Below are 24,088 nucleotides of genomic sequence, written 5' to 3' on the forward strand. Positions count from 1 at the left end.
TCGATAGAATGTGTGTATGTAAATATAAATAGGAAGGAACTGAGCATCAATAGATGGCAAAATAGAAGGGTGACATTTGACCTATACCAGGCCATTATAACCTGGAAACGGGCATGACCCCTAAAAAATTTGTAAAGCTCTAAGTAGGTAACCTTTTTTTATATATACCTACCGGAGTGTATCAACTACTTTTCTGTCCCGTGAGTGAGGAAACAACAGCATCACACATTGTAAGAACTTTTGTTAACACACCCAATTAACGTAATTGGTAGTAAGATGGTCCATGACACAGGTCACCTTAACAACAGGATGGACCATATAAGACAAGCCACGGTCGCCACACATGGGTATTAAAAATATCTATAAAAATTGATTTGCAGGGATGACCATGAGCTGTTGCTGTTACTAGCCTCGTGAGACCCAGAGCAGTTGATTTGTTTTTGAATTTTGTACCTTTAATGACGTTGAAAATAGATTGTGGATTATGTACAAAACTTGTATGAGGGTTCTCAGGAAGATAGTATAAAATGGTGTAGGATGAAACTCAGTACTACTCGCGGCGAAGCGTTAAAAAATAAAATATCACCTGTCTGGTGACCTCGCGCGCTCTTGGTGCAGTGGCGGTGTATTCTATCGCCCATAAAGTAACGGGCGAATAACTAGAGTCGGACCACGCTAAGTTTTCCTGTCAAGTATGGGATATACCTATATGCATTGTTACGGTCAAGTCAAAGTTAAGGTGGTCGGAGTGTACTACAGTTGTATTACCTAGTAGACAATACCAACCTCGCGATTGAAGGTCCTCAGCGTCGCCGTGCACTGGAAGCGGCCCCGCGCCGCGCAATACCACAGCACCTTGGGCTGGTTGCGGTATGCATTGTGCGGCCGATACAAGTACCCGTCCAGCATCAGCTTCGGGTATCCCGTCTCGTTGTATATCACGCGCACTGGAAAACCCCAACCGTTAATACAAATTACAAATTACTGTAGCCTTCTAAGCCCCAGAAGCAATTGGCTGGATTTTTGAATTTGGAACTCTTAGTTACTCTATAAACGTTCAGAATAGATTATGGAATATCTACAAAAATAAATTTGGTTACCTTTTATAAATTTAGGTAGAGGTTAATGAAAGAACAATCAGTGATTTTATGTTAAGTATTCAGATGTAACGAAATACAAATTAAAAACAATCGTCTGATTGCATTTACACAAGTATAAAATATAAATTTCACATCAAACGTGTATAAAACGTTATGTTTCTAAAAGCTTCTATTTACAAGTATGTATTGATCAACAAGAAGATACGTATAAAATAAATTGATTTTCCTTATCTTAGCTGAGCACAACGCCTACCTACTGCCGAGGCCGGGAACGTAAAAAATCTAATAGAGAACATTTTCATTTAAGCTAAGTCACGTTCATATGTTCTAAAAGCTATATTTTAGGATTAAGTAAAATATGCAACAAGTCCTGCTTGTAATTAAAACTATGAAGGAATATAATTCACGCTTTGATTGAATCTTAATAAATAATAATCTACACATTTTCATCTATATCATCTACGTTGTGAACTATGATGAAAATACTTATAATGGCATACATTAGGTACACGTGTCTTATACGATAAAATACTATGTGCTCCTTCCATTGTCATTTGTCTAAACACATAGACACAGCACTATTATTAAAATATGCCCCAAGGTAAGTTTGTGACACCCTAACACAAATTTTAATAACATATCACTGTTTCATAGACTACCACCGACTCGACCAGTGTTTATTCGCTACAACATATCTTTAATCGCCTAGCTAAATCAAATTGTCAGATGTGAAGGGTTGGAAGACAAAATGTTCAGTCATGTTGCTCCAAAATTAAACAAAGGTGTTCGACGCCTCAATTCAGGAAAAATAAGAAAAACACTGTTAAAACAGCAGCAACCAGCAGCTCGCCCATGTCCAACGCCTTTGTAGGAAACATCTTAAAACAGTACAAGTACCAGTACCCCGTTATATTGAGCCACATACTCGACAGTAAATCAGATCGTGTGGTTGATCTTACAGCGATGCCTCAGATCCGAGAACACGAGTCGTTTCCCAGCCGTGTGTAGTCTTGCCGCGCAGCCGCGCGCGCACGTCCACCGCCGCTTGCCTCCGTAACACGCATCCAGGCGGTACCAGTACCCCGCCATCTTGAGCAGCGGACCCTCGCTCAGCGCTGACAACATACCACATTCTTAAAACACATACATTGAGATAAACAAAAACAACATACGTCACCTTACTCCAGTGAAAGATCTATAGCAAAATACAAGACTCCAATTTCAGGTTTATATTTTTATGGTAGTGCTATGTTCCACGGAAGACATGTTCAAATAGTGCAAAAACATTGTGCACGATGGTAGCAGATAATAGTTTTTTTACTAGATTTTCCAAGCATTAAAGTCTAAGTGGAAACGTAGGTGAATTAGGTTCTATTCACGAAACCATTTTTTTTTGCTAAGTCTATCTAATGAAAAAGTTTCGTCAAGTCGATCGAGGCCCCTTTACGCATCATCATTAGAACGAGTCAAATCTGTCGATGTTACATTTCGAAGGGCTCGACATCATCATCGACAGATTTGACTCGTTCTAATGACAATTTCAACCTACCTTAGATTAAGTTCAGTTAGATAACTGAACTTGATCTAAGGTAGGTTGAAATTGTTAAGTACTTCACCTCAATTAATATAATAAAGCGAAATAGGCATTTCATAATATCATAATATTTTATCATTTGGTATTTCATAATATCATAATATTTCCCTGGCCAAACAGATTGATACCCAACTGACGTGTTTACCTATACTCACAACTAAATAAAAAATCACTTATCAGTAGGTTATGGTTAGGTATGTTAATAAAAAAACAGGCACTGGATAAACATGTTTATCAAAAAAAATACTGCTAAGGAAACTAGATTCACAAATGACTCAGATCAAGATAAATAATATCGTAAATGTACAAGTAAGTATTGGCTTTGGTAAATAAGATAGGCTTGTTTCTATCTCATTAATACATTTTAACTTAATAACTAAATCGAAAATATTGCACTGTGGCTATACATATAATGCTACAAGTCAATGAACACTCTTTTATGATTTGTGCAAATGTATGCTCAGTAGTAAACAAGTAACTGAAACACGGCGCTACTAACGCGTTCAAAAATACCTAAACACCAAGTAAGTTGATGTAGAATCAGTGTCAAGATATTTTTAAGTCCATCAATAGCGTCGGTATTTTTGCAGGTACCTGTAGTCTTCACTGAAAATTAGGACACAAACGAAGTCAAAATATTTGAAAAGAGACTTTTCTCAGGGCGTATACAGTACCTATGTTATGTATTTTACTTGTTGTTGACAGCCGCTTACTCTAGATAGTCTAGATGGTCTCATTTCTATGCAATCAGTTTATAATGAACGCACAATAGGAACGTAAATACATGAAAAAATATCTATGCAGGGGTTTACTGTTAGTTATATACTCAATGTTTCAAAGGAGAGCTTCGTTTCACAAAAATACAAGACCAAAATCCTAATGGCTGTACTCATTCTATAAATTCTAATAGGTATTACAGAACAAGCTGCTATTTTTTAATAACAAAACTTCCGTGAGACACAAACATAATGAATATATTAAAACGGAGTGAAAAATGTCGAGCAATTTTCGACTTAATATACGATAGTGACCCATTTGAATATATTTAATAAATATGTCTGATATTTTTTGTTTACAAGAAATATTATCGACATACTGCAGTTTATAATGAACGCACAATAGGAACGTAAATACATGAAAAAATATCTATGCAGGGGTTTACTGTTAGTTATATACTCAATGTTTCAAAGGAGAGCTTCGTTTCACAAAAATACAAGACCAAAATCCTAATGGCTGTACTCATTCTATAAATTCTAATAGGTATTACAGAACAAGCTGCTATTTTTTAATAACAAAACTTCCGTGAGACACAAACATAATGAATATATTAAAACGGAGTGAAAAATGTCGAGCAATTTTCGACTTAATATACGATAGTGACCCATTTGAATATATTTAATAAATATGTCTGATATTTTTTGTTTACAAGAAATATTATCGACATACCTATTGTCATGAAATTCTGAAAGAAAAATTGACCCATACAAGATAACATACATTCCCAACAATTTATTTCCAAGTTTTTGGTATTTTTGTTTTCTTTTCTCTTTCATTTTAATTATAGTACCTAATTACAGTACACATACGCATGGTCTGGAACACTTGGTAAACTTGTATGTAAACATACCTTTTAGTTAAGTCCGTTTATTTTAAGTATGTTTTAGTGAGAGCGTTTAAGGATGTAAGTGTCATCTCAATCATATATGTACCTAACAATGTAACCTATTATCCTGTCGCATACTTCTGTTGTTTCTCCAATAAAAATAAAAAAACAAGATCAAACAGGTCGAGCCCCGAGTTAAGAACATAATGTTGAAATCCGATGATGGACTTTTGTGACTAAACCCTGAAGCTGCCTCTCGCGCTACGCAAACCGTACTCTGTATATTACATTATTAAATAGGTATTAATATATAGGACTCTAATATAAAAACTATCGCTCATTATTAATAATCATAAGCTGATACATGTATGTAGTTTCACCTACGGTACCTACACTACACTACATCTAAATACGTGTTATAAATCGGTGAGTAGCGTTTCATATATGTACCTACTATCATCATTCATAGTTTTATTTCATGAGTAACTATCGCGGTAACCGAAGACAATATTACCTACTATCATTTAACTTATGATACAATATTTGTCAAAAAATATTGTGAAATAAAAAAGGCAAAATATTGTGACAAGGGATAACTTGCTTGGCTCGTAGGTATTATGTACTAAACTGTCTCGTACACTCTCGGCCATAAATTACACTCAGCAGGCGATCCCTTGCCTATAAACAATAATATGATCAAAATTACCATATTTAATAATAAGAAAGACAACAAATATGAATTTATTTTAAATATATACAACAAATTAGATTTTAAAAATATATAAAAAAAATATACGGCTCAGCCGAGTATCAACACTGACACCAAAATATACAGAAGTGTGTGTGTGTGTGTGTGTGTGTGTGTGTGTGTGTGTGTGTGTGTGTGTGTGTGTGGTGTATGCAATGAAGCAACATGAAACGCTACACACTCGTCATAAATATTGGAGTTTTCCGTAACATCGTGGATCAGTCAACCCGCACTCTACGCCGCGGTCAATAAATAGAATTTTATAAAAAGCTTCAACAAGACAGCTACACTAGACTTAAAGCTATACACTTTGTATACATAATTTCTAAACCTTTATGAGAATATTGCACTTCGACGATATCAATGAGTATAATTATTATAGTCATTGTCGCGTCTTATATAATTTAGCCGCTAAGGCATTGGTACAAGGCGACCTTAAAGCGTTACGAGGGATCTCTTCCCGACGTCGACTTCCAAAGCTTCATATCATATCGCTAATAACTGCGCTCGATAGTCTTGTGAGTTAGAGCTCGACTGAGCCTTACAGACTCAAATCGAAAAGGTAAAGAGAAAAGCCTTCTATAGTACGGCTTGAGACTGCAAGGCTTCGATGAACCCTAAATAACTACACTAGCGCTCGACATTCATCTACAGACATTGACTGCCAATTCTCAAAAATCTGCCCAACCGACCTAGATCTACGGAAATAAATAGTAGTTTATCCGCTCTTACAACCTACTTAAATTTGGTTTCAAGATACTTCCAAATATAAGCATACTAATTAAGAATGACTTAAAATAACAACAAAAGAAAATCATGACCTTTGGCATAATTAACAATATAAAGTATCAGTCTAAATGTATACGTGTACAAACGCAACACAAGCATTTACATTAACTAGTGTTTATTTACGTGGATGTACAGTCCAATCAAAATGGGTTATTATTACTTTTTATATCCTGTCAAAACTTCCCCGTATCCGTTGATACCATGCAGTATGATAAATGAGCATTATACATCAGGCAAATCGTGAAATATGGATGTTAGATTGATAGGATCCAATAATAAATAAAGTTATAGTCACGATGTCATTATAATGTTACGTCATCAGAGGATTTCTTATTAAACTGCAAGGCATCACGAATTAGGGCATCACTGTAACCCTCAAACCTAGATTGGACCGGTTTTACATGTGCGACGCTCCATGTGTGCGGTCACTGCCGGGAATCAAGAAGACCGCGCACCAGGAGGTCGCGCCAGGCCTAGAGCAGCATCGCGGCCGGCGGCGGCGGCACCAGCGGCGCCGGCACCGTCACCACAACCGGCCGCGGCGCGTGTGCCACTATCTTGTACTTGCCCATCGGATCCACTTCGAACTTCCGAGACTCGTGCTTCGAAGGGTTGTACGTTGGCGAATGATTATGCGTTCCTCTGAAGTAGACTAGCCTTCCATCCCTCAGGCAAAGCGCGACCTGACAGCGTTCCGCTTTCTGGTAGGAACGGGCGCAGCGCCAGGTTACCCTGCGGGGGTGAGAACCGCCATCTTCGTAGAATATATGACCCTCAGCGACCAGGTGCAGCCCGCCTCGCGCTGAGCGGATGTAGAACCAACCTGAGCCAATGTACCAGTTTAAATAACGTTGACAAATACCACTCGCCACTAAATTCAGCTATATACCTACATTTAGTATAATTTAGGTCAACACATGCAAAAAAAAGTCTGTGGGTAAACTACTCTTTAATTACGACCATATTCATTTTTCCTATCTACGTGAAAGAATGTACCTCACTAAGTCTGAGCACTACCGCTATTCCTAAAATATCCTTGACAATGGTACTGATAACCTTTCTAGAAAATTATGATTCACAAAGTCTAGATGGCCGAACTTCTAGATTGGAAAACAAAAGAATTATTGATTTAAATCCGTAGTTATTCGATTTCTTATAATGTACATAAGCTTTAAAATACTTTGCTGAATTTATCCGTTCGAGACATTTTAGCAATATGAGTATATCTTCACTCTTCGTAATATCACTCTAATACGCACCGTTATCTTTAAAGGCTAGGCCATAAACTTGACAGAAAAATAAAACAGATTAATAGCAAGAATAAATGAAATACAAAATAGTTACATCAGCGCAATATAATCACTTCTTTGTACCTATACACAAGTCTCCAGCTACCAGTACACTACACAGCATAAACAATTCACATCTGCCCACAAAAACAGTTGGGAAACCTGTAACCCCATTTTGCAAATGTTTCTCACTAAGTAACTTGTGGCCACAGACTACCCAACTCTTTCCATAGTAAAACGATTCCGATCCACGACTGACGCTTAGAGCTACCGTTATTCATAGTACATTCTGGACTAAACCATAAAATAATATCTTATCACAATACACAAAATAATACTTCCAATATAATACTTCATAGGTTACAATGAATCGTAATACACCTTTATCACTTAAATAGAAAATAAAGTCAGTGTAAAATATTATGTTAAACATGGTAAACTGTCATAATCCGGTTAACCTGCCGATACTGTAAAATACTCGTATCTAAAGTACGTTCGAACCATAAATCAAAAATAAAAAATCTGTATAATAAGTACCTATTCACTTTAAAAAATATAAAATGCTCAAAAAAATAACTACGAATAATAAAATCTCACTAAAAAAACTTACAACTAGAACGTATACAATGAGTATTATTATAAGTCAAGTTTAATAAATGCAGATTCCTACTTTAACAAGTCGTTACGTCGTTAGGCAGTCCTACTCGTGTATACAACGTGTGATCCATAATCAACTCTCTGACAAGCACAGCTCCTACTCTTAACTGCAATGGAAACCAACCCGTGTGAGCTGCCGACTGCCGGCACGCTCCGGCAACATTCTATTTACTTCGCAATATACGAATAAAATCGTAAAAAAAATAATGTATAAAAATACTTAGGATAATATATCATAAGAGAACTATCACTTTGTACAATAAACTACAACTAATAGGGCCGTTGTGTGCGGAAGATCAGAACTGAGACTCGAGAACGCGATCCATTACTGTTACACTAAGTTTCAGACAATATGTTTGTTGTGTGTGTAGTTATCAAATTGAAGTTGTTTAAATACTGGCAATGATAAGACAAGAGAGAATACATTTTGTAGTAATTTTATTTATATTAGATGCCCTTAGCAATGGAAGCTCTCCGCTCTAGAATTGTCTCAAGTTATTTGTTCACGACGGCCTTTCTATCCTATAAAAGATTCGTATACTTTACACAGCGCAAAATATCTACTATTTAAATGTATTCTATTAAATATATATAGGTAATACACATTTGATCTCTTTGGAGAATAATATCAAAGACGGTAATAGCGAACTAAAATTCGCATGTTAATGTTCGTATACATGATGTGATGTGACTAAGCTACAATAAGAGTAATGTATACGACCGCCGGCTTAAGGCACGAGAGCAAGATTTCACCCATCCAAATATATATTCACCGAAAAATCGACTGACGGTGAAAACTGTGAAATGCCATCTAAAGCATCATTCTGTGCCTAACCAACATTTTTATTAAAAGCCGACGGTCTTGGCTAAATTGAGTCGTCAACGTTACGTCACCAGCACGAAACATTTGATAATTAACAAGTTCATCGCTTATTGCCGCCGTCAGGACAATCGTCACGGTCCGATATGGGACGACGGCGACGAAAAGGAGGTATTTATCCGCAGCGATAAGTAACATTAAAGCAACCATAATAATCCGCCTGGATATGAGGGCGAGCTCGTGGTTAGAACATGGGTCTGAGTGGGGTGGCGCGGACACCGCAGGTATGCGCGCTGTTCATCTGCACGACGCGCAGGCCAAAGGTGTGCACAGCGGCGCGGCAGCGTGGGTTGCGGGAACACCGCCACCACACTTTCCCACTGGCCGCGCGTCCGTTAAAGCAGAACCTGTGCGCGCCCACCTCGATAGCCGGCTTGCCACGCTTGCTCAGGCAGTAGCGGAACTGCCCGGGGAAGCAGGGGAACGGGAACGGAAGCCCCAGCGTCGGCGTCGTAGGCGTGGCCACTTCGTTGCCTGCAACTGAACACTCGCTAGTTAGCACCCGCACTATAAGAACAACGTGATCCCATACAGCAATAGGTAACTACTGGAGTAGAAGAAATAAATGAAATGCTGTAATGAAACTATTTAATAGGTACTAACTATATAATTTCATAAAAATAGGATTCTTTAGACTAGAATTCTATTCCACCACATCACGAACACTTCACTAGTCTAACTTTGAATACTTTCAAGTAAGCTGAAGTCAATAAAGAAAATATCCTTAGACCAATGAGAAAAAATAAAATGTACTGTGTACAAATATTGCGTACCTATTGTACGCGATATTTGATAAAGACTTGTAAAACTAAGTAAACATCATTTCTTATTTTTGCTGCATTCCTATTGTCCACCCTACTGGCAAAAAGGTAAATAATAAAGAAAGTGATTCGGATATACAAAATTTGCCGTATCCTCACCAAACCTATTTTTCTCTCACATTCACGTAGGTCCCACAGTGCCCCTATTTTATACGATATAATTAATTAATTTAAACTTTATTGCACAAAATGTATACAACAACCTACAAATGACAGACGTTTGACGATGAGGTCATGCCAGGACTCCAGGATATATGTTTAGTTATTAACAGGCATCGTAAACAGCGAGCGAAATCCATTGAAATGACGTATGACAACCAGTTACAACCCTAGTGCTTCAATGGATTTCGCTCGCAGTTTACAATGCCTGGTTATTAATTAAGATATACAATATCCGAAGTTAATTTGAATAATCAGCACAGATGGAACGTATTTTTTTTATAAGTGGCCAACGTTTCTCTAGTTTTTAATCGATTAGTTTTAACTAGCGGGTACAGAAAATGTATAGTGATGTATTTAATTTAAAAAAACCTTGTTCTACCACAGATAAAACTAAGTAAATACTTTCATTTTGTAGCTTATTAAAGAGGCTAGCTTTGATGAAATACCTGGAGTGGTCGCTGACGTGAAAGAAGTTTAAAAAAATATTTTTTTACGGCAATATATCCCTTAATTGATGTCATATAATTGTCTACTATATGCACAATATATGTGACGCACGTCAAAATCGGCCTGCTAGAAAAAAAAATATTAAAGAAAGACTAGTTTGGGTGGCTGACATTTTGCATACTTGTTACTAATAGAAAGCCACATCATCAAAAAAAATACAAGCTAAAACTCGCTGGGGGCAGATTCACTTAGCTTATCCTGACATGGCCTTTAAAATTGCATACGAGAAAATTATGACAGCCAATGATGTCCAAAATTGTCGCACATTCCTAACCAGGCACATACTTTGTAAACATAAAATAAATCCAAAAGTTTAATATTTTATGTACATTTCCTAACTATTTTATTGTCGAGCATTTCGACACCGCAAATGAAGTTTTAAAATTTGGCATAGTACCGTGCCCGTCCATTGGCAAGCCTCGCTTTTGGAACAAGGAACTCTTTAACCAGTTTTTTTCACCTGGCTAGGTACCTACATAAGTTTTGACTAATTGTAAATATCACATCCCTCTATTAAGCGAGAACCATCAGTCGAATAATAAAACTTTCCAAAAAGTCAACGACAAAAAATATGATTAAGTTTTTTTGTTACAGGTGATACTATCTTGAACCTGTTAGACGCATCGAATGATCAGTTCCATAAATAATTAAAAATATACAGGTATTAACGCAACAATAATATAAGAGCCTGCTCTATACGGAAAATAATCCATCAAAAAATGTATCAAGGGGCAGGGATTGCCGTCTAGCCCTTGGAATCTTAGGCAGCCTCGCCCTCCTCTTTTTGACGTTGTGCATATGCGAGAAGCCCATCGCGACGACCCTGTCGCAGAGCGTGACCACATAGCAGCGGCAGCCCGTGTCCGACTTTATGCACAGCCAGGTAGCGCGGTCGCCCGCCGGGCGCCCGCAGCGCCGGAACCGCTGCCCGTCCACCACCAACACCGGGTTGCCGTGCCGAGAGACGCCCCATTCCACTGAAAACACACTTTTACGCTACCGTTGTTTTTTCTTAATGATAATTCAGCTTTTATTTAATGACATGCATCGTCATACAATCACGTTTAGTGATACCATGATTCATTTAAGATGTACATTATTTTTATTTCGTCTACTCTTTAAATTAATTAATAAAATAAAAATTCGGATATGAGACGAAGTAAAATGAAAGGCTCAAATTAAAAAAAAATAAGGTATTTAAAAATAGTGTCATGATCTTAACAATATAAATCCTTATCGATTAGAATCTTAATTATTATCAAACAATTTAGAACACATTTGCTAAAGTCCTTAGGTACACCGAATACCGAATCAATTATCTGTCGTCTAATATCGAGGTGTTGTCATCGTATTTACCTTCGTATGTTAAATGTTTAGTTAGTTTACGTTTTTTGTACAAGCTAGGTCGCCTCGTGTAGCGGTACCCTTGTTTTTGCTTCTAGGCGAAGCAGGAGCTAGCCTTCGACTAATATACAAAGCTCTAGACCAAATTCTAGGAAATATGCCAGCAAAGTTCATTAACATTTACATCTCGATTTTAGATTTAATTTTTATATCTCTAGTAATTGACTTAATTTTTGTCAAATTTTATTTCATATTTGTTAAGGCTTACTTTTTAAATTGAGATGAGTTAATTGTTACGTAACTTAAAATAACAATAATTAAATTAACTTAAAATTAAGCCACACGATTAAATGACAAAAGTAGATAAAACGAGCTGTCTTAAAATTCGCAACCATTATGACACAATACTTTAAAGCCCTGAATTGTGGACACATAAATGAGATTCCTTTCGTCTCTTTGTGACCTTATTATCACCAATAAAGTTAGGTAATATGTATTAGAATAAAAAAGCTAATGGTAAAAACCGATCTTAACCTCAATAATATTAAGTCTCAATAAAATACTGGAAACTTATAAAATACAAATTACACACAGTTCGCTTCAACTTCAACAATAACTTCCATACAACACTAAGCTAAACTTACGACGGAATGTATGCTTGAAAACAGAACAGTAATACGAATGTCGTCTATCACAGCCGCAAAAGTTGGAGTGGGTTTACAGAACTTCTTACCTACAAATATAAGTCTGGAATGGTTGAGTGCGAACTAGCGGATTGTTTTGGTTTCGTACAAACTCCATCAAACGTGAAACAATGCTAGAAAACGGCTTTAGATGATTCCACTTTAACTGCCTGATGCCAGGCACCTACTTGATGGCTGGATGGTTTCTCTGCTTTGGATGATTCCACTTTAACTGACTGATGCCAGGCACCTACTGGGTGGCTGGATGGTTTCTCTATAGGTGATGGAGAGTCGAAATTTTCAGGAGTAAAGTTTGGCATATGGTTGTGCGAGCCTTTGATCCTTACGAAACGGCCTTCCAAGGTTGTTTGGACCCTGCACAGGCAGCCCTTGGTGTCTTTGTCGCGGCACGCCCAGTTGAGCTTTTCTCGGTAGTGATTGTTCACCCAGAACTTGTTATTCCGGAAGATCAGGACCGATTTACCCGCTCGCGAAGGTAAGAAAAATGCCTCTGAAAACGTAAATACACTTTAGAATCGATACCGAAAGTAAATAGATACTGTATATATTATTGGGAGTGCCACAGCAAACGGGTTATAAAACAACCACAAAAAAGGTCTTTATTCTTCTACGATTTAATGCTGCTGCGTAAAAATTTATCTACGCAATGGAATTAATTTTACTGTAGAAGAACAGAAGACTTGACTTTACAATTATTTATCATTAAATCCACCTTAATATAGTTAACCATTATTTTGAGGTTAAGGTAAAATAAGAATAACTAAAACTTTTGCGTATAAAATCATGTTATTGAAAAATTACCTAAGCAGAAGCACATTCCTTAAAAAAATCTAACTGAAAAACAACGCTGACTATAATCTACAGCCACAGGGCGAACACGCCATACATCAAAACTAGCTTGCGTTTACATGTGTGAACGGCACGTTTATACACGCGTCTTTGTGTGCGTAAGCTGCTTAGGGCTGCCACTTAGATGTTTTTGAGTTCACCGAGCGTTGTCGTAATACTCGTAATGTAAATATGTAACTAAGGAATAGAAATATTTATTTTTATTTCGTAATTAAAGAAACCATTTTTAAGTTCGCAAAATTTACATTACGCGGTTCTATTCTTCCGATTTATGCCCGTCATATTTATGAGAATACAGCGCAGCGTTCATATTTCCAATCATGGTTTGAGTTCCTCGGATTATTTGCACAAAATGTGAAAGAAAAGTACATGCTGTATTTACAGTACAATGCTCTTAATTGAAAACTAAAAGTGTAACATTTAATAAATATACCTATTTCCAAGAAGTAACAACATGCCTTGAAAACGGAATTATTATAAATAGGTATTTGCATTATTGTTTTTATTAATTTAAACGACTATATATAGATATTATATTTTTTTGATATGATAAAAGTGTAACAAAAAACACAATATTTACACGTAGGTATAAGTATTATTAAATTCATATAAAATAAAAACTTCTTTATTTGTCCAATTTGATAGGCACCCATACAATACATCGGCATTTTGAACGTTCCGTCTTCGCGTGACCGCATCGCCACGCGTCGCTAACCGAACTGAGCGGCCGGCGAAAAGCCAGCAATCTGGTGTCGCGGGGCGAGGTAACTCGAGTCGGGGCGGGGCGGTGCGTGGCCGTTCTGTATGATAATACTATTACTTATTCTGTGCTACAGCTGTGTCATATTTTTTGCACCTTTCTGATAAATCTGTAATTTATGTGATCATGCTCGTTATGCAGAATAATTCTGCTCTTCTTACTTGTATGAGCGATAGCGCGACAGTGACGCATTCTCAGTGCACCGGCAGGGTCGCCATGCACGAAATCTAATTCGCTAATCTACAGCTGTATCATCTTTTTAGTAGTTTTCTGATAGAATTTGGGTTTCTCGTGATTGTGCTCGTTGTGGTACTGGATGACCTCTCCCTTCTTGTTGGTACGCGCGGTGGCACGACACTGTAGCATCTTGCGCCGCGAGCACACCCAGTATGTCGGCGGGGTCTCGATGAACGAGAACCCTTCCAGAACTAGGTGTTTCTTACCGCGCCCGGTCGGAATGTATGCTGCCGTTATTTTACCTAAAAGTTACACAATGCCAATTTACTTTACCTAGGCTATTTAAACCCTGAAATTGGGCGGGGGAAAACTAAAAGATACAACGATTGTTTCGAGTATGCGTATGCTGGTTTAATTCTTCAAATTATTATGCATCAGCACTGCTGAACATAACACTTAAGCTTATATAATGGCACATCTATATATATAAACGTAAAAGTCCTGACTGACTGACTCACTTAAATCAACGCCCCAGCCCAAACCGTTGGACCTAGAGAGCTGAATTTTTCACAATAGGTAGCTTTTATGACGTTAGTATCCACTAAGAAGGGGTTTTTCAAAATTCATCCCCTAAGCTGGTGAAAAAGGGGTTGAAAGTTTGTATGGAGATCATAAATTTTTTTGAGTGCGGGACTTGAAACTTCGTATAAAGGCTTATTATTAAAATACAAGAAAAGTGATTTCAGCGTTTTTAAAAATTCATCCCCTAAATGGATTAAAAAATGGTTGAAAGTTTGAATCCATTACAAATACTTTGAAACTTCCTAGAAAGGCATAATAGCCGATTACAAAACAAAGTAATAATGACGTTTTTGGAAATTCAACCCCTAAGGGGGTTAAAAAGGGGATGAAAATTTGCCTCGGGGTTAAAATTTTATAATATATATGTTTATTAATTATAATAAAAAACAAGAAAACTCATTTCAGCGTTTTTAAAAATTCATCCCCCAAGGTGGTAAAAAGGGGTTGAAAGGTTGTATGGAGATCAAATATTTTTGTGAGTGTGGAACTTGAATCTTTGTATAAATGCATATTATTAGAATACAACAAAAGTAATTTCAGCGTTTTTAAAAAGTCATTCCTTAAAAGGGTTAAAAAGGGGTTGAAAGTTTGTATAGGGTCCAAATTATATTTTAAGCTAAGAGTTTGAAACTTCGTAAAAAGGTATTTCATTAAGAGAAGAAAGCTTATTTCAGCGTTTTTGAAAATTCATCCCTTAAGGTGGTGAAAAAGGGGTAGAAAGTTTGTATGGAAATCAAATATTTTTTTTAAGTGCGCGACTAGAATCTTTGCATAAAGGCATGTTATTAGAATACAAGAAAAGTGATTTTAGCGTTTTTTTAAATGCATCCCCTAAAGTGGTTAAAAAGGGGTTGAAAGTTTGTCGTGGTCCTAATTTTATTTTAAGCTAAGTACTTGAAACTTCATAGAAATATATATAATTAAAAGAGAAAAAAACTTATTTCAGCATTATTGAAAATTCATCCCCCAAGGTGGTAAAAATGGGGTTGAAAGTTTGTATGGAGATCAAATATTTGAGTGCGGGACTTGAATCTTTGTATAAAGGCATATTATTAGAATACAAGAAAAGTAATTTTAGCGTTTTTAAATATTCATCCCCTAAAAGGATATAAAAGGGGTTGAAAGTGAATCTATTACAAATGCTTTAACACTTCATAGAAAGGCATTGTATAGGATTCCAAAAAAGTTATTTCAATGTTCTTAAAAATTCAACCCCTAAAGGGGTTAAAAAGAGGATGTAAGTTTATATGTGGTACAAATTTTCTTTTAAGCTAGGAACTTGACACCGTTGTTGAAAAGTTTGTATTAATAGTTTCGGGAGCGAATTTTTTTTAAAAATAGTGGACTTGTAAATCTTCTAAGAGGGTCGAGAGAGATTATATCGGGAACAATTTTTTTCAGTTAGGGTCTTGAAACTTCGTAGTTTGTGAATGACAAATTTCATGTGTTGTATAATTATTAACAAATGATTAACCGTCCCTACTGATATCTTATGCTGCATAATGTTCTATATTATGCTCATGTAGAATATATAACCACCAACATACAAATCCACGCGTACGAAGTCGCGGGCAACAGCTAGTTATGATATAAGCGTCAAACGCCAAACCTATTAGGACATTCTAGGACTAATGTAAATAGGTACTACTCAGCACAACACACATAAATCAAAATCACAATTAATTACGGACACAAATCTTAATTCATACCTCGTAAACCTCATCACTATCATGGTTATGTTTATCATAAAGCGTCACAACATCGTTCTCTATAGTATATATGTTCGCAGGGCAGGAGCCCGACGTGTGTGTGCACTTCCACCGAGTGCGTCCGTTAGACAATTCCCTGTCTTTGGCGAAACAGAATTTGCCAGAGTAGATGACGGGATCTTGGCGCTGCGAGGTTCTGCCGAAGCGGAACTGTAGGTCTGGGACATTGTTCTCTGTCTCTGGTGTCTTCTCACTCGGTTTGTTGTCAGCTGGTTTGTCTTCTGGCTTGCTCTCTGTCTTCAGACGATGACGACGTCGCCCTGGGAACCAGAACATTACAAAGAACTTGTACACTGACGTGTCATCAAACCTTGAATGAGGCAAAAATAAAAAATACCCCTCAAGTAAGAGAAACTCACAATCGATCGATAATTATTATTTATTGTTATTTATGCGGTACCTGTATTTTTCTTGCTACGGGAGATCGAGACCGATGGAGACTAATGGCAGGAGCTTGTAAACCAAGTAGTCATGATCCTCAGTAATGAGGGACCGACAAAGAAGAAGATATCTTTCTTCAGTGACAAAAACTTTGGAGTTTATATGGACCGTTTCAAACAAAATAGTACTTCAATAAAGCGCTATTGCGATAAAGAATTAGAAATCGCTACAGAGTACTACTGACTCTACCTCAGCGTGGGTTGTCGATAAGGACGATTGTTTTTTTTTTGTGAAGAGACAGAATGAAGATCTCGGCTTCTTAACTAAATGTACAAATAAGTAGAACTGTAAGTAGTTAACAGTAACGGAGAGAGATAAGGTCAGGATGAAAGCACGCCCTGTTGCTAGATAACCAGAATATGACCTCTTGGGTCTCAATGAAACTGTACACCGATGTCTGTAGAGTTTACAGAAATAAAACGAGTCGTTAAATTTAAACATTAACTTTAATTAAACCATAAGGAGTAATACTCGTGATAAATGTAACGATGTCTTTTAAATTTATATAAAAGGTATCAAAATTTCATTTTCTTTCTATATATTTTATATGTAAATTTGTAAAGCCCAGGTAAATTTATAAAGGAATGTTTCAGTACATCAATTATTATAATTGACAATGGACCCTTTGTTAACAATAAAGGCACTTTTACTTAACAATACATCTACTTAATACCAACATGGAATAAATATGCTTACTTCATACAACTTAACAACACGATAAGTACATAATAAAAGTCAGTAAAATTTGTTTTGTAATAAAGATCTGCATAATTCTTCGAAAGATAAACATAGTCGCATTCGCTTTTATCCTCGTACTTTTAAAACTTGTAATTTTAGTGCGTCTTTGAAGCAACTTGTCTCGTAAGGGAAAGCATATCAAAGTATATTTATAAAAATTAAGGGTCACATACCTATTCTATGAGCTATGCTATTGTTTCTTTTTTAGCTAAAAGTTGTTATTTCGAAACATAGAATCAAAGCAACTACCTATTATATTTACAGTCAGGATTAGCAAATAATATCCACAAAAAAGACGATCCCGAACACATCAAAACATGACTCTACTATCAAGAAAATTAATTATTGTGTAGTTATTATTGAGCTTTTCATGTTTACTGCTTACTATAACGCTCACTCGGGTCAAAGGCAATTATCTTTAGAACATTAAGTAATTCGAGACAAATCGACCTACAACTTAAAGTCAATATCGAGAAGGCAACTCCAACTAGAGGAATTATATCAGAATTCGAGTCAAAAACAACCTTAAATATATATATATAATATGAATGTAAGGCACGTCGTCACCAATCAAAGGAAATTCGCCATTCTATCACAATATTCTAAACTATAAACTAGCGTTTACTTGTCTACATTGCTTCTCTCGTAAGAACGTTAATATCTAAGTGTAACAGTAACCTAGTAATAATGTCTTCTGTAAAGCTTAGGCGTTATTCTAACTGAACCGACAAATACGACAATGCGACTTACTGGCATTTGTCTTATGTTGCGTAAAGATTTTATATTAGCGCATTAAATTCGGCAGTAAACTGCATTCAGAAACGTTTAGAGGCTAATATGAGTCCAATATCAGTGCGTCCGTCGAGTGATCAGCGGTGGCAGGATGGTTGCAGTTTTATCGCTTGTCACTATGCCTGTCACTTTCGCTCTTACATACATGTTAGAACGTAACAGGCATGATGAGAGGCGATAATAATGCGACCGCGAGAGCCGAACGTACAGATATTGATATCATACTTTAACGTTTGTTTCTGAATATTTAAATCCAGCTATAATGAGCTAGAACAAGGAGTTATTCATTGAGCGAGGCGTCCATTATGGCCATGGCGTCGAGACTCACGCCGATGGGCGTGTGCAGCGGAGCGTCGAGCTGCTTGCGCGCGGGACGGCGGGCGGGCGCGCCGAGCGCGCGCGGCGGGTGGTTGTGCATGCCCTTCACCGCCACCACGCTCGACCCCAGCATGTGGATCCGCGCCTTGCAGTTTGTCTTCTTTGACGTGCACCGCCAGATCACCTTGTCCCGCAACTTCGACTCCTCGCAGAATGGAAACGTGTTTACCATCATGATTATCTTCCCTCGCCGTGATTTAAGAAATTTAATTCCTGCGGAGAAACATACCACGGTCAAAATATAATGCAAAATGTCTAGATGCTACCAAACAACCTCCACCCAACACCGTCTCTATAAAAGAGGACGTGATTAAATAACATACGATTTTTTTTGTTCTTTATGCACTCGGGATTTAAGCTAACGAGATAAAATAAAACTAGCGGTTATTGATAAGTACAATTTAATATGATTCCACAAAATACCCCGTACACGAACAAAAATCTTATCATTAAAATGGTAGGTATGAAATTACACTATTAATAATAATTGTAGATTTACGAGTAGTTAACAGTAAAGTGAGGTAGATAAATTGTGAGGTAAAGGTATAGTCCCACCCGTTTGTTCACCCACCACCAGGCTAGTGTTTGTCGCGCTCACGAGGACTTCATCGTCTATGTCGGTCAGACGGTCGGTATATATATATACCTATGTCAAGAGCAACGAATGCTTTTCCAACGTCGATAAACGCTAGCGTGCCGGAGGGTCCCACAGCGGAGCGGGCGCGACAAAAACACGACATCATACACTTACGAGATTCATAAATTATTTAACAACATGAGCAATTCAACACACTTACCGCAATCGTCGATCAGACCAAAACTTATATAGAAAAATTACATTACCTACATCGATTCACAGATATAATGTTAATAAATCGGAAAAAAGTGAATGTTAGTAATTTCAGATTATAAATAGTACACCTAGCTACATTAAAATTTATTACGGCGAAGACGATTAGATAATCAAAAACGAATAACATTCACATGTACTCATTAAATTAGTGCTTATTGTAAACTCTGATTTAAGTATGTAGGTTTTTTTTTTATTTGATCTGATTCGAATACACACACTTATTTTAGTGAAAGTGCCAACATAAGTTCATATCATTTAAATAATTGACGAATATTAGGTAGTGATCAAAAAGAGTAGAGACGTATACCTAATGTTAAACCTTTAATTAACCCTAATTAGCATCTAGATCTAAATCTATTTATTATAAACTGTCCCCACGGCTTCATTAGATTACACACGACACGATTCGCCTAAAGTATTTGGTCTAGTTAATTATTATGCTCATGAATGGTCTTAGGTATCGACCACTCCCAGGTATTTACACGATTATTGCGATTAAATCAAATTGAAAATACAAATTAAAATACACTAGCTTATACTTAAAGCTCCAATAGCAACAATTAAGTTTACAGTAGCGGAAAATAATCTATCATATTTTTTCAGATACATTTGCATATTTTTTGGTAATTTTTATAGCGATTTCGATTAAATTTAAAATATAGGGGCGTATGAAAAGGACGATTCGATCAAATTAGGGTACATTTTTAAAATAATTAGTTTGCCCCAGTTTTCGCGGTAGCCCGGTGGGTATTAAATTGTAAAGTAATGATGCGATTTAATTTTCAAACCAGAGGCTGATGAGGGTGAAAATCGATCCATCTAGGTTTTAGGAGGAAAAGGTTTAGAAATAAATTCAATATTTATAACATACATTAATTGGTGTGTGTGTGAAGCAGGGACCGGCCCGCTATCCCTTATAAAGAGTTTTGTATGGGTTTTGATAAGGCTTAACTCGCCATACCCTTTGCCCGATGAAACCCTTTTATTTTACTTTTAAAGCCCTTGTCTAAGCGCTATGATTAAGCGGTATCCAAATACCCTTACAAAACCCCTATCATCCGCTCACCAATACAAGCATGTTGCTTATAACGGTTAGCCTTATAAAATAATACGCTTTTAGCATATAAGCGTGCTAATTTAAACCATTTACCTTGATCATAAAGCACACATTACTTTGCATCCGATAGCGAACGATCGTCTACTATATGATGTAGTCGGAATCGTCAGTGTCTATTTTACTAGAGATTGTAAAAGATTTCATATGTATAAATGTCAATCAATACTGGCCACATACAAAAGTTGACTAAAATAATAAGGGAAAGCTTTATAAAAAGCGCTTAATTGTTAGGGTAGCCCTAGGGCTAGCTTTATTGTTTGGTAAGTTTTTTGGTCAGGGATAGTCAAATGAATGGGCTGGTAGTTCGAACTGATAAGTCTTTTTCTGGGTTAGCCATCTTAAAGGGACGCCCATTGAACGGCTTTTATCGAGGAAAGGGTTGTCCGGTCCCTGGTGTGAAGTCCCCAATCCGCATTGTGCTAACGTAGCTGCCTTAGTTGCCACGTGCAGTGGGACGTAAGTATATATGATCGTGATGATGATACAATAATTGTTTACATGATATAAAGCCTAATTTCACGACTTTTTGAATGAATGCCGGGAAGAAAATAGGAATATGACAGATTTTCTGCCGCTACTGTATATCAGATTAGAAAGCCAAATTTATACTTTTCCGTCCTGGACCAAAACTTAATTGAAGCTGGTAAATAAAATGTGTATAAATAAATCATTAGGGCCGTGTAATAATAATTCATAAAACATTGTAAATATAGTTGTTTAAAATAAATGGCGAGAGTGGTCCGCACTTGGCTGTATGCAGGTACACAGAAGTAGAGTGGACGACCTATTCCATGGGGGTGGGCAGAAATAGGATTCAAGTGCAATGGTACTATCCATTTGCATTCATGATTCGCGTGTAAAAACTAACGACATTTTAAAATTATCAATTTGTATTCCGAGAAAAACAAAAATTGACAAAAAATTAGAATAATAGCTCAAATGAGTGAATCCGCGTAAACGCAAGCAAAATACTTTGGTGATGGTAAGTTAAATGAGAAGTCATTCACGTCACCTGAAGCCTGTCAACCTGCGCCTCCGCCTCATGAGTACAAGCGTCCTTGAAGTCACCCTTAAAGTCTATAGTACGTTCTAGATAATTTATTCAATTTATTCACAAGTCAAGACCCTATAGTAACTAAGTTTTCTAAATAACAATAGAAAATAGTAAAAATTTGTACTTGAATCGGAGACGTAGACATAAAAGTGGCCATATTCCTATTGAATAATAATTCGACGAGTAACAAATTATTTATTTTCTTTAAAAAACAATCAATAAAATATATTTAGACAACAGTTACAAAAAGAGTCTATTTATATTATAAGCCGTTAACAGCTAACGATCGAGTAGGTACAAGTTAAAACTAAGTAAAGAGGTATTTGAGTTTCAATAATAGGTAAATGAAGGGCGCGCCGGACCCTGCGCGGCGGCCCGAGGCCCCGTCCCGGCGCGCCCGCTAGCCTAGCTTACCCTAGCCTACGCTACACACCTTACTCGAGTAAAGCTTCTGAGTATTCAATCATGTATATAAAAATTGTATAATTAAACTAATATACTGTATAACCCGTATAAAAAAGTGAAGAGGTAGTTGATTGAGCTTAAGTACTTAAAATCGATCCATTTAAGAGCACAATTGCATCGACTTAACTCAGTGTCGAGGAGCACGAGCGCGCGAATATCATCTCCCCGGGCGTCTGCGGACACCCGGACAATATTCATTGAGGCGGACGTCTAATTTTCTAAGTAGCAATAGCTTTTATTCTTATAAAAGTACGAAATTGTAAAGTATAAACTCTCAAAATAAATTAAGTATCTTAAGTACATTCAGTCCGGGGACACATATTGCTTTCATCCGAACCTCGTACGTGTCTCAGTCGCCGACGCGTCGCCGACAGCCGCGGCCGCCGGCCTGTCCTCGCACCTGTGCCCAATCCTATCAGTGTACATTCCTAATCCTGTTCCTGTTTGACTACTATCCTGACTGCTAACCAGCTTGCTAACCTGATACGTCTCTTCCTCGTCCTGCGCTACAACGCGTTTCTATTTCCTTGACGATGATGCTCGGATCGATTGAGCCAACATTAAACGAAACGCTAAAAATGGCCATATCCTGACAAAAACCTACCCATTTAGCTTCACATCCATACGAGCTGACACTTAACATTCAGTTCTTACACATTTAACACCCCTTAGCCTTTCTAAACGATTCGATAAATAGCCCACACCTATCTTAATGATCTCCAAGATATCCTAACCTACACGTCACGACGATGACCTTTCACTGGTTCCATCAGGTATAATCCTTCCACTGGTCGCAACTCCGAAACACCTTACCATATACCGTGACCTTAATGACGTTTCACATACATCCATATTACCAACATTAAGTAACTTGACAATAGCCAGCGTTCATAATTAACCAAACGACACCTTATCCCCTTATATATAATCACTAGTCTAAATAAATTACGCTATTTCGTGTGCCAATAGGCTGCCAGAAATTTTTCGAAAGTTCGATAGTTTTAGTTTCGTGAACAGCGCCTTCAATTTGAGCTGGCTGAGCAATCGGCAATACCGTGTGAAAGAATTTTCTTTCAGTTATAAAATCGTACACGACTTTATTTCGTTCATATGACTTAAAAGATTTTTAGTCAAGTCAAGTTTCATCCACGAGCGAGCATCGAACTTGTAAGTATCGCCTAGTCCTCCTCATTGCAAGGGGTGTCAACCAGCAGCGGCTTGGCGGCCGAGTTGTGCTGCGGGGGCGCCGGCAGCGCCAGGGAGTTGGGCGAGGCCTGCGCCGGGCCGCCGGGTGCCGCGTTGGCCGCGGCGTTGGCGTTGGCGGAGGCCGTGGCGGTGGCGGTGGCGTGTGCGGTGGCGGCGTACAGCGCCAGCGCGTGCTGCAGCTGAAGCAGCTGATGGTGGGGGTCGATGGGCGCGGGCGCGCGGTGGCCGCTCTGGTGCGGCGTGCGCACCACGTAGCGGCCATCGGCAAAGCGGCGCACGTTGGGCGGCGCGTGGTTGTGCGAGTAGCGGGAGCGCACGATACGTTCGTGGCCCTCGGGGCCCTCGGTGTTGACGTCGGCCAGGCAGCGCGAGGTAAGCCGCGACGAGCAGTACCATTGCTTGCGCCCGTGCGCCAAGTTGTTCTTCAGCCGGAACGTGTACCCGCGGTGCAGCAGCAGCCGCCCCTTGCCCGCGCGGATGAATTTTGCTAAAAATATTCGTTCATTAGTATTGCCCGCAAAACTACCAATTCTGATAACTAAATACCTAAGTAGGATTAACATGCACAAAGGGGAAACGAGCAAAACTCGTTTGACCTTACATACTTTTGGGAACTAATATTATAATATAGGTAATTTGTGTATATAAATAATATTGAGTAAAACAATCAATTGATATTGTATACTTTAATACTTTATTATTTCAATTG

The 24,088-nt window shown here is 37.7% G+C and overlaps 1 protein-coding gene across 46 annotated transcripts in view; it reads right to left on the reverse strand.

Annotated features, from left to right (window-relative positions):
- LOC134755337 (protein tramtrack, beta isoform) overlaps window positions 1–24,088 on the reverse strand; it is a 598,730-nt gene that overhangs the window by 550,467 nt on the left and 24,175 nt on the right. Inside the window, exons 5-6 of one of the 46 annotated variants that reach the window (XM_063691818.1) lie at window positions 2,060–2,215; window positions 787–947 (exon numbers count right to left, since the gene is read on the reverse strand). The exons of 37 other annotated variants lie outside the window; for them this stretch is intronic. In XM_063691818.1, the coding sequence (XP_063547888.1) occupies window positions 787–947; window positions 2,060–2,215 (317 nt within the window). Of the gene's footprint in view, window positions 1–786; window positions 948–2,059; window positions 2,234–6,402; window positions 6,658–7,173; window positions 9,141–10,828; window positions 11,128–12,296; window positions 12,362–12,427; window positions 12,689–16,254; window positions 16,596–17,203; window positions 18,898–19,068; window positions 23,867–24,088 lie in introns of those variants that run through there. 8 more of the 46 variants (XM_063691816.1, XM_063691813.1, XM_063691825.1 and 5 more) reach the window with 8 other exon arrangements.

This window comes from Cydia strobilella, chromosome 2 (assembly GCF_947568885.1).
Source record: "Cydia strobilella chromosome 2, ilCydStro3.1, whole genome shotgun sequence".
Taxonomy (NCBI): Eukaryota; Metazoa; Arthropoda; class Insecta; order Lepidoptera; family Tortricidae; genus Cydia; species Cydia strobilella.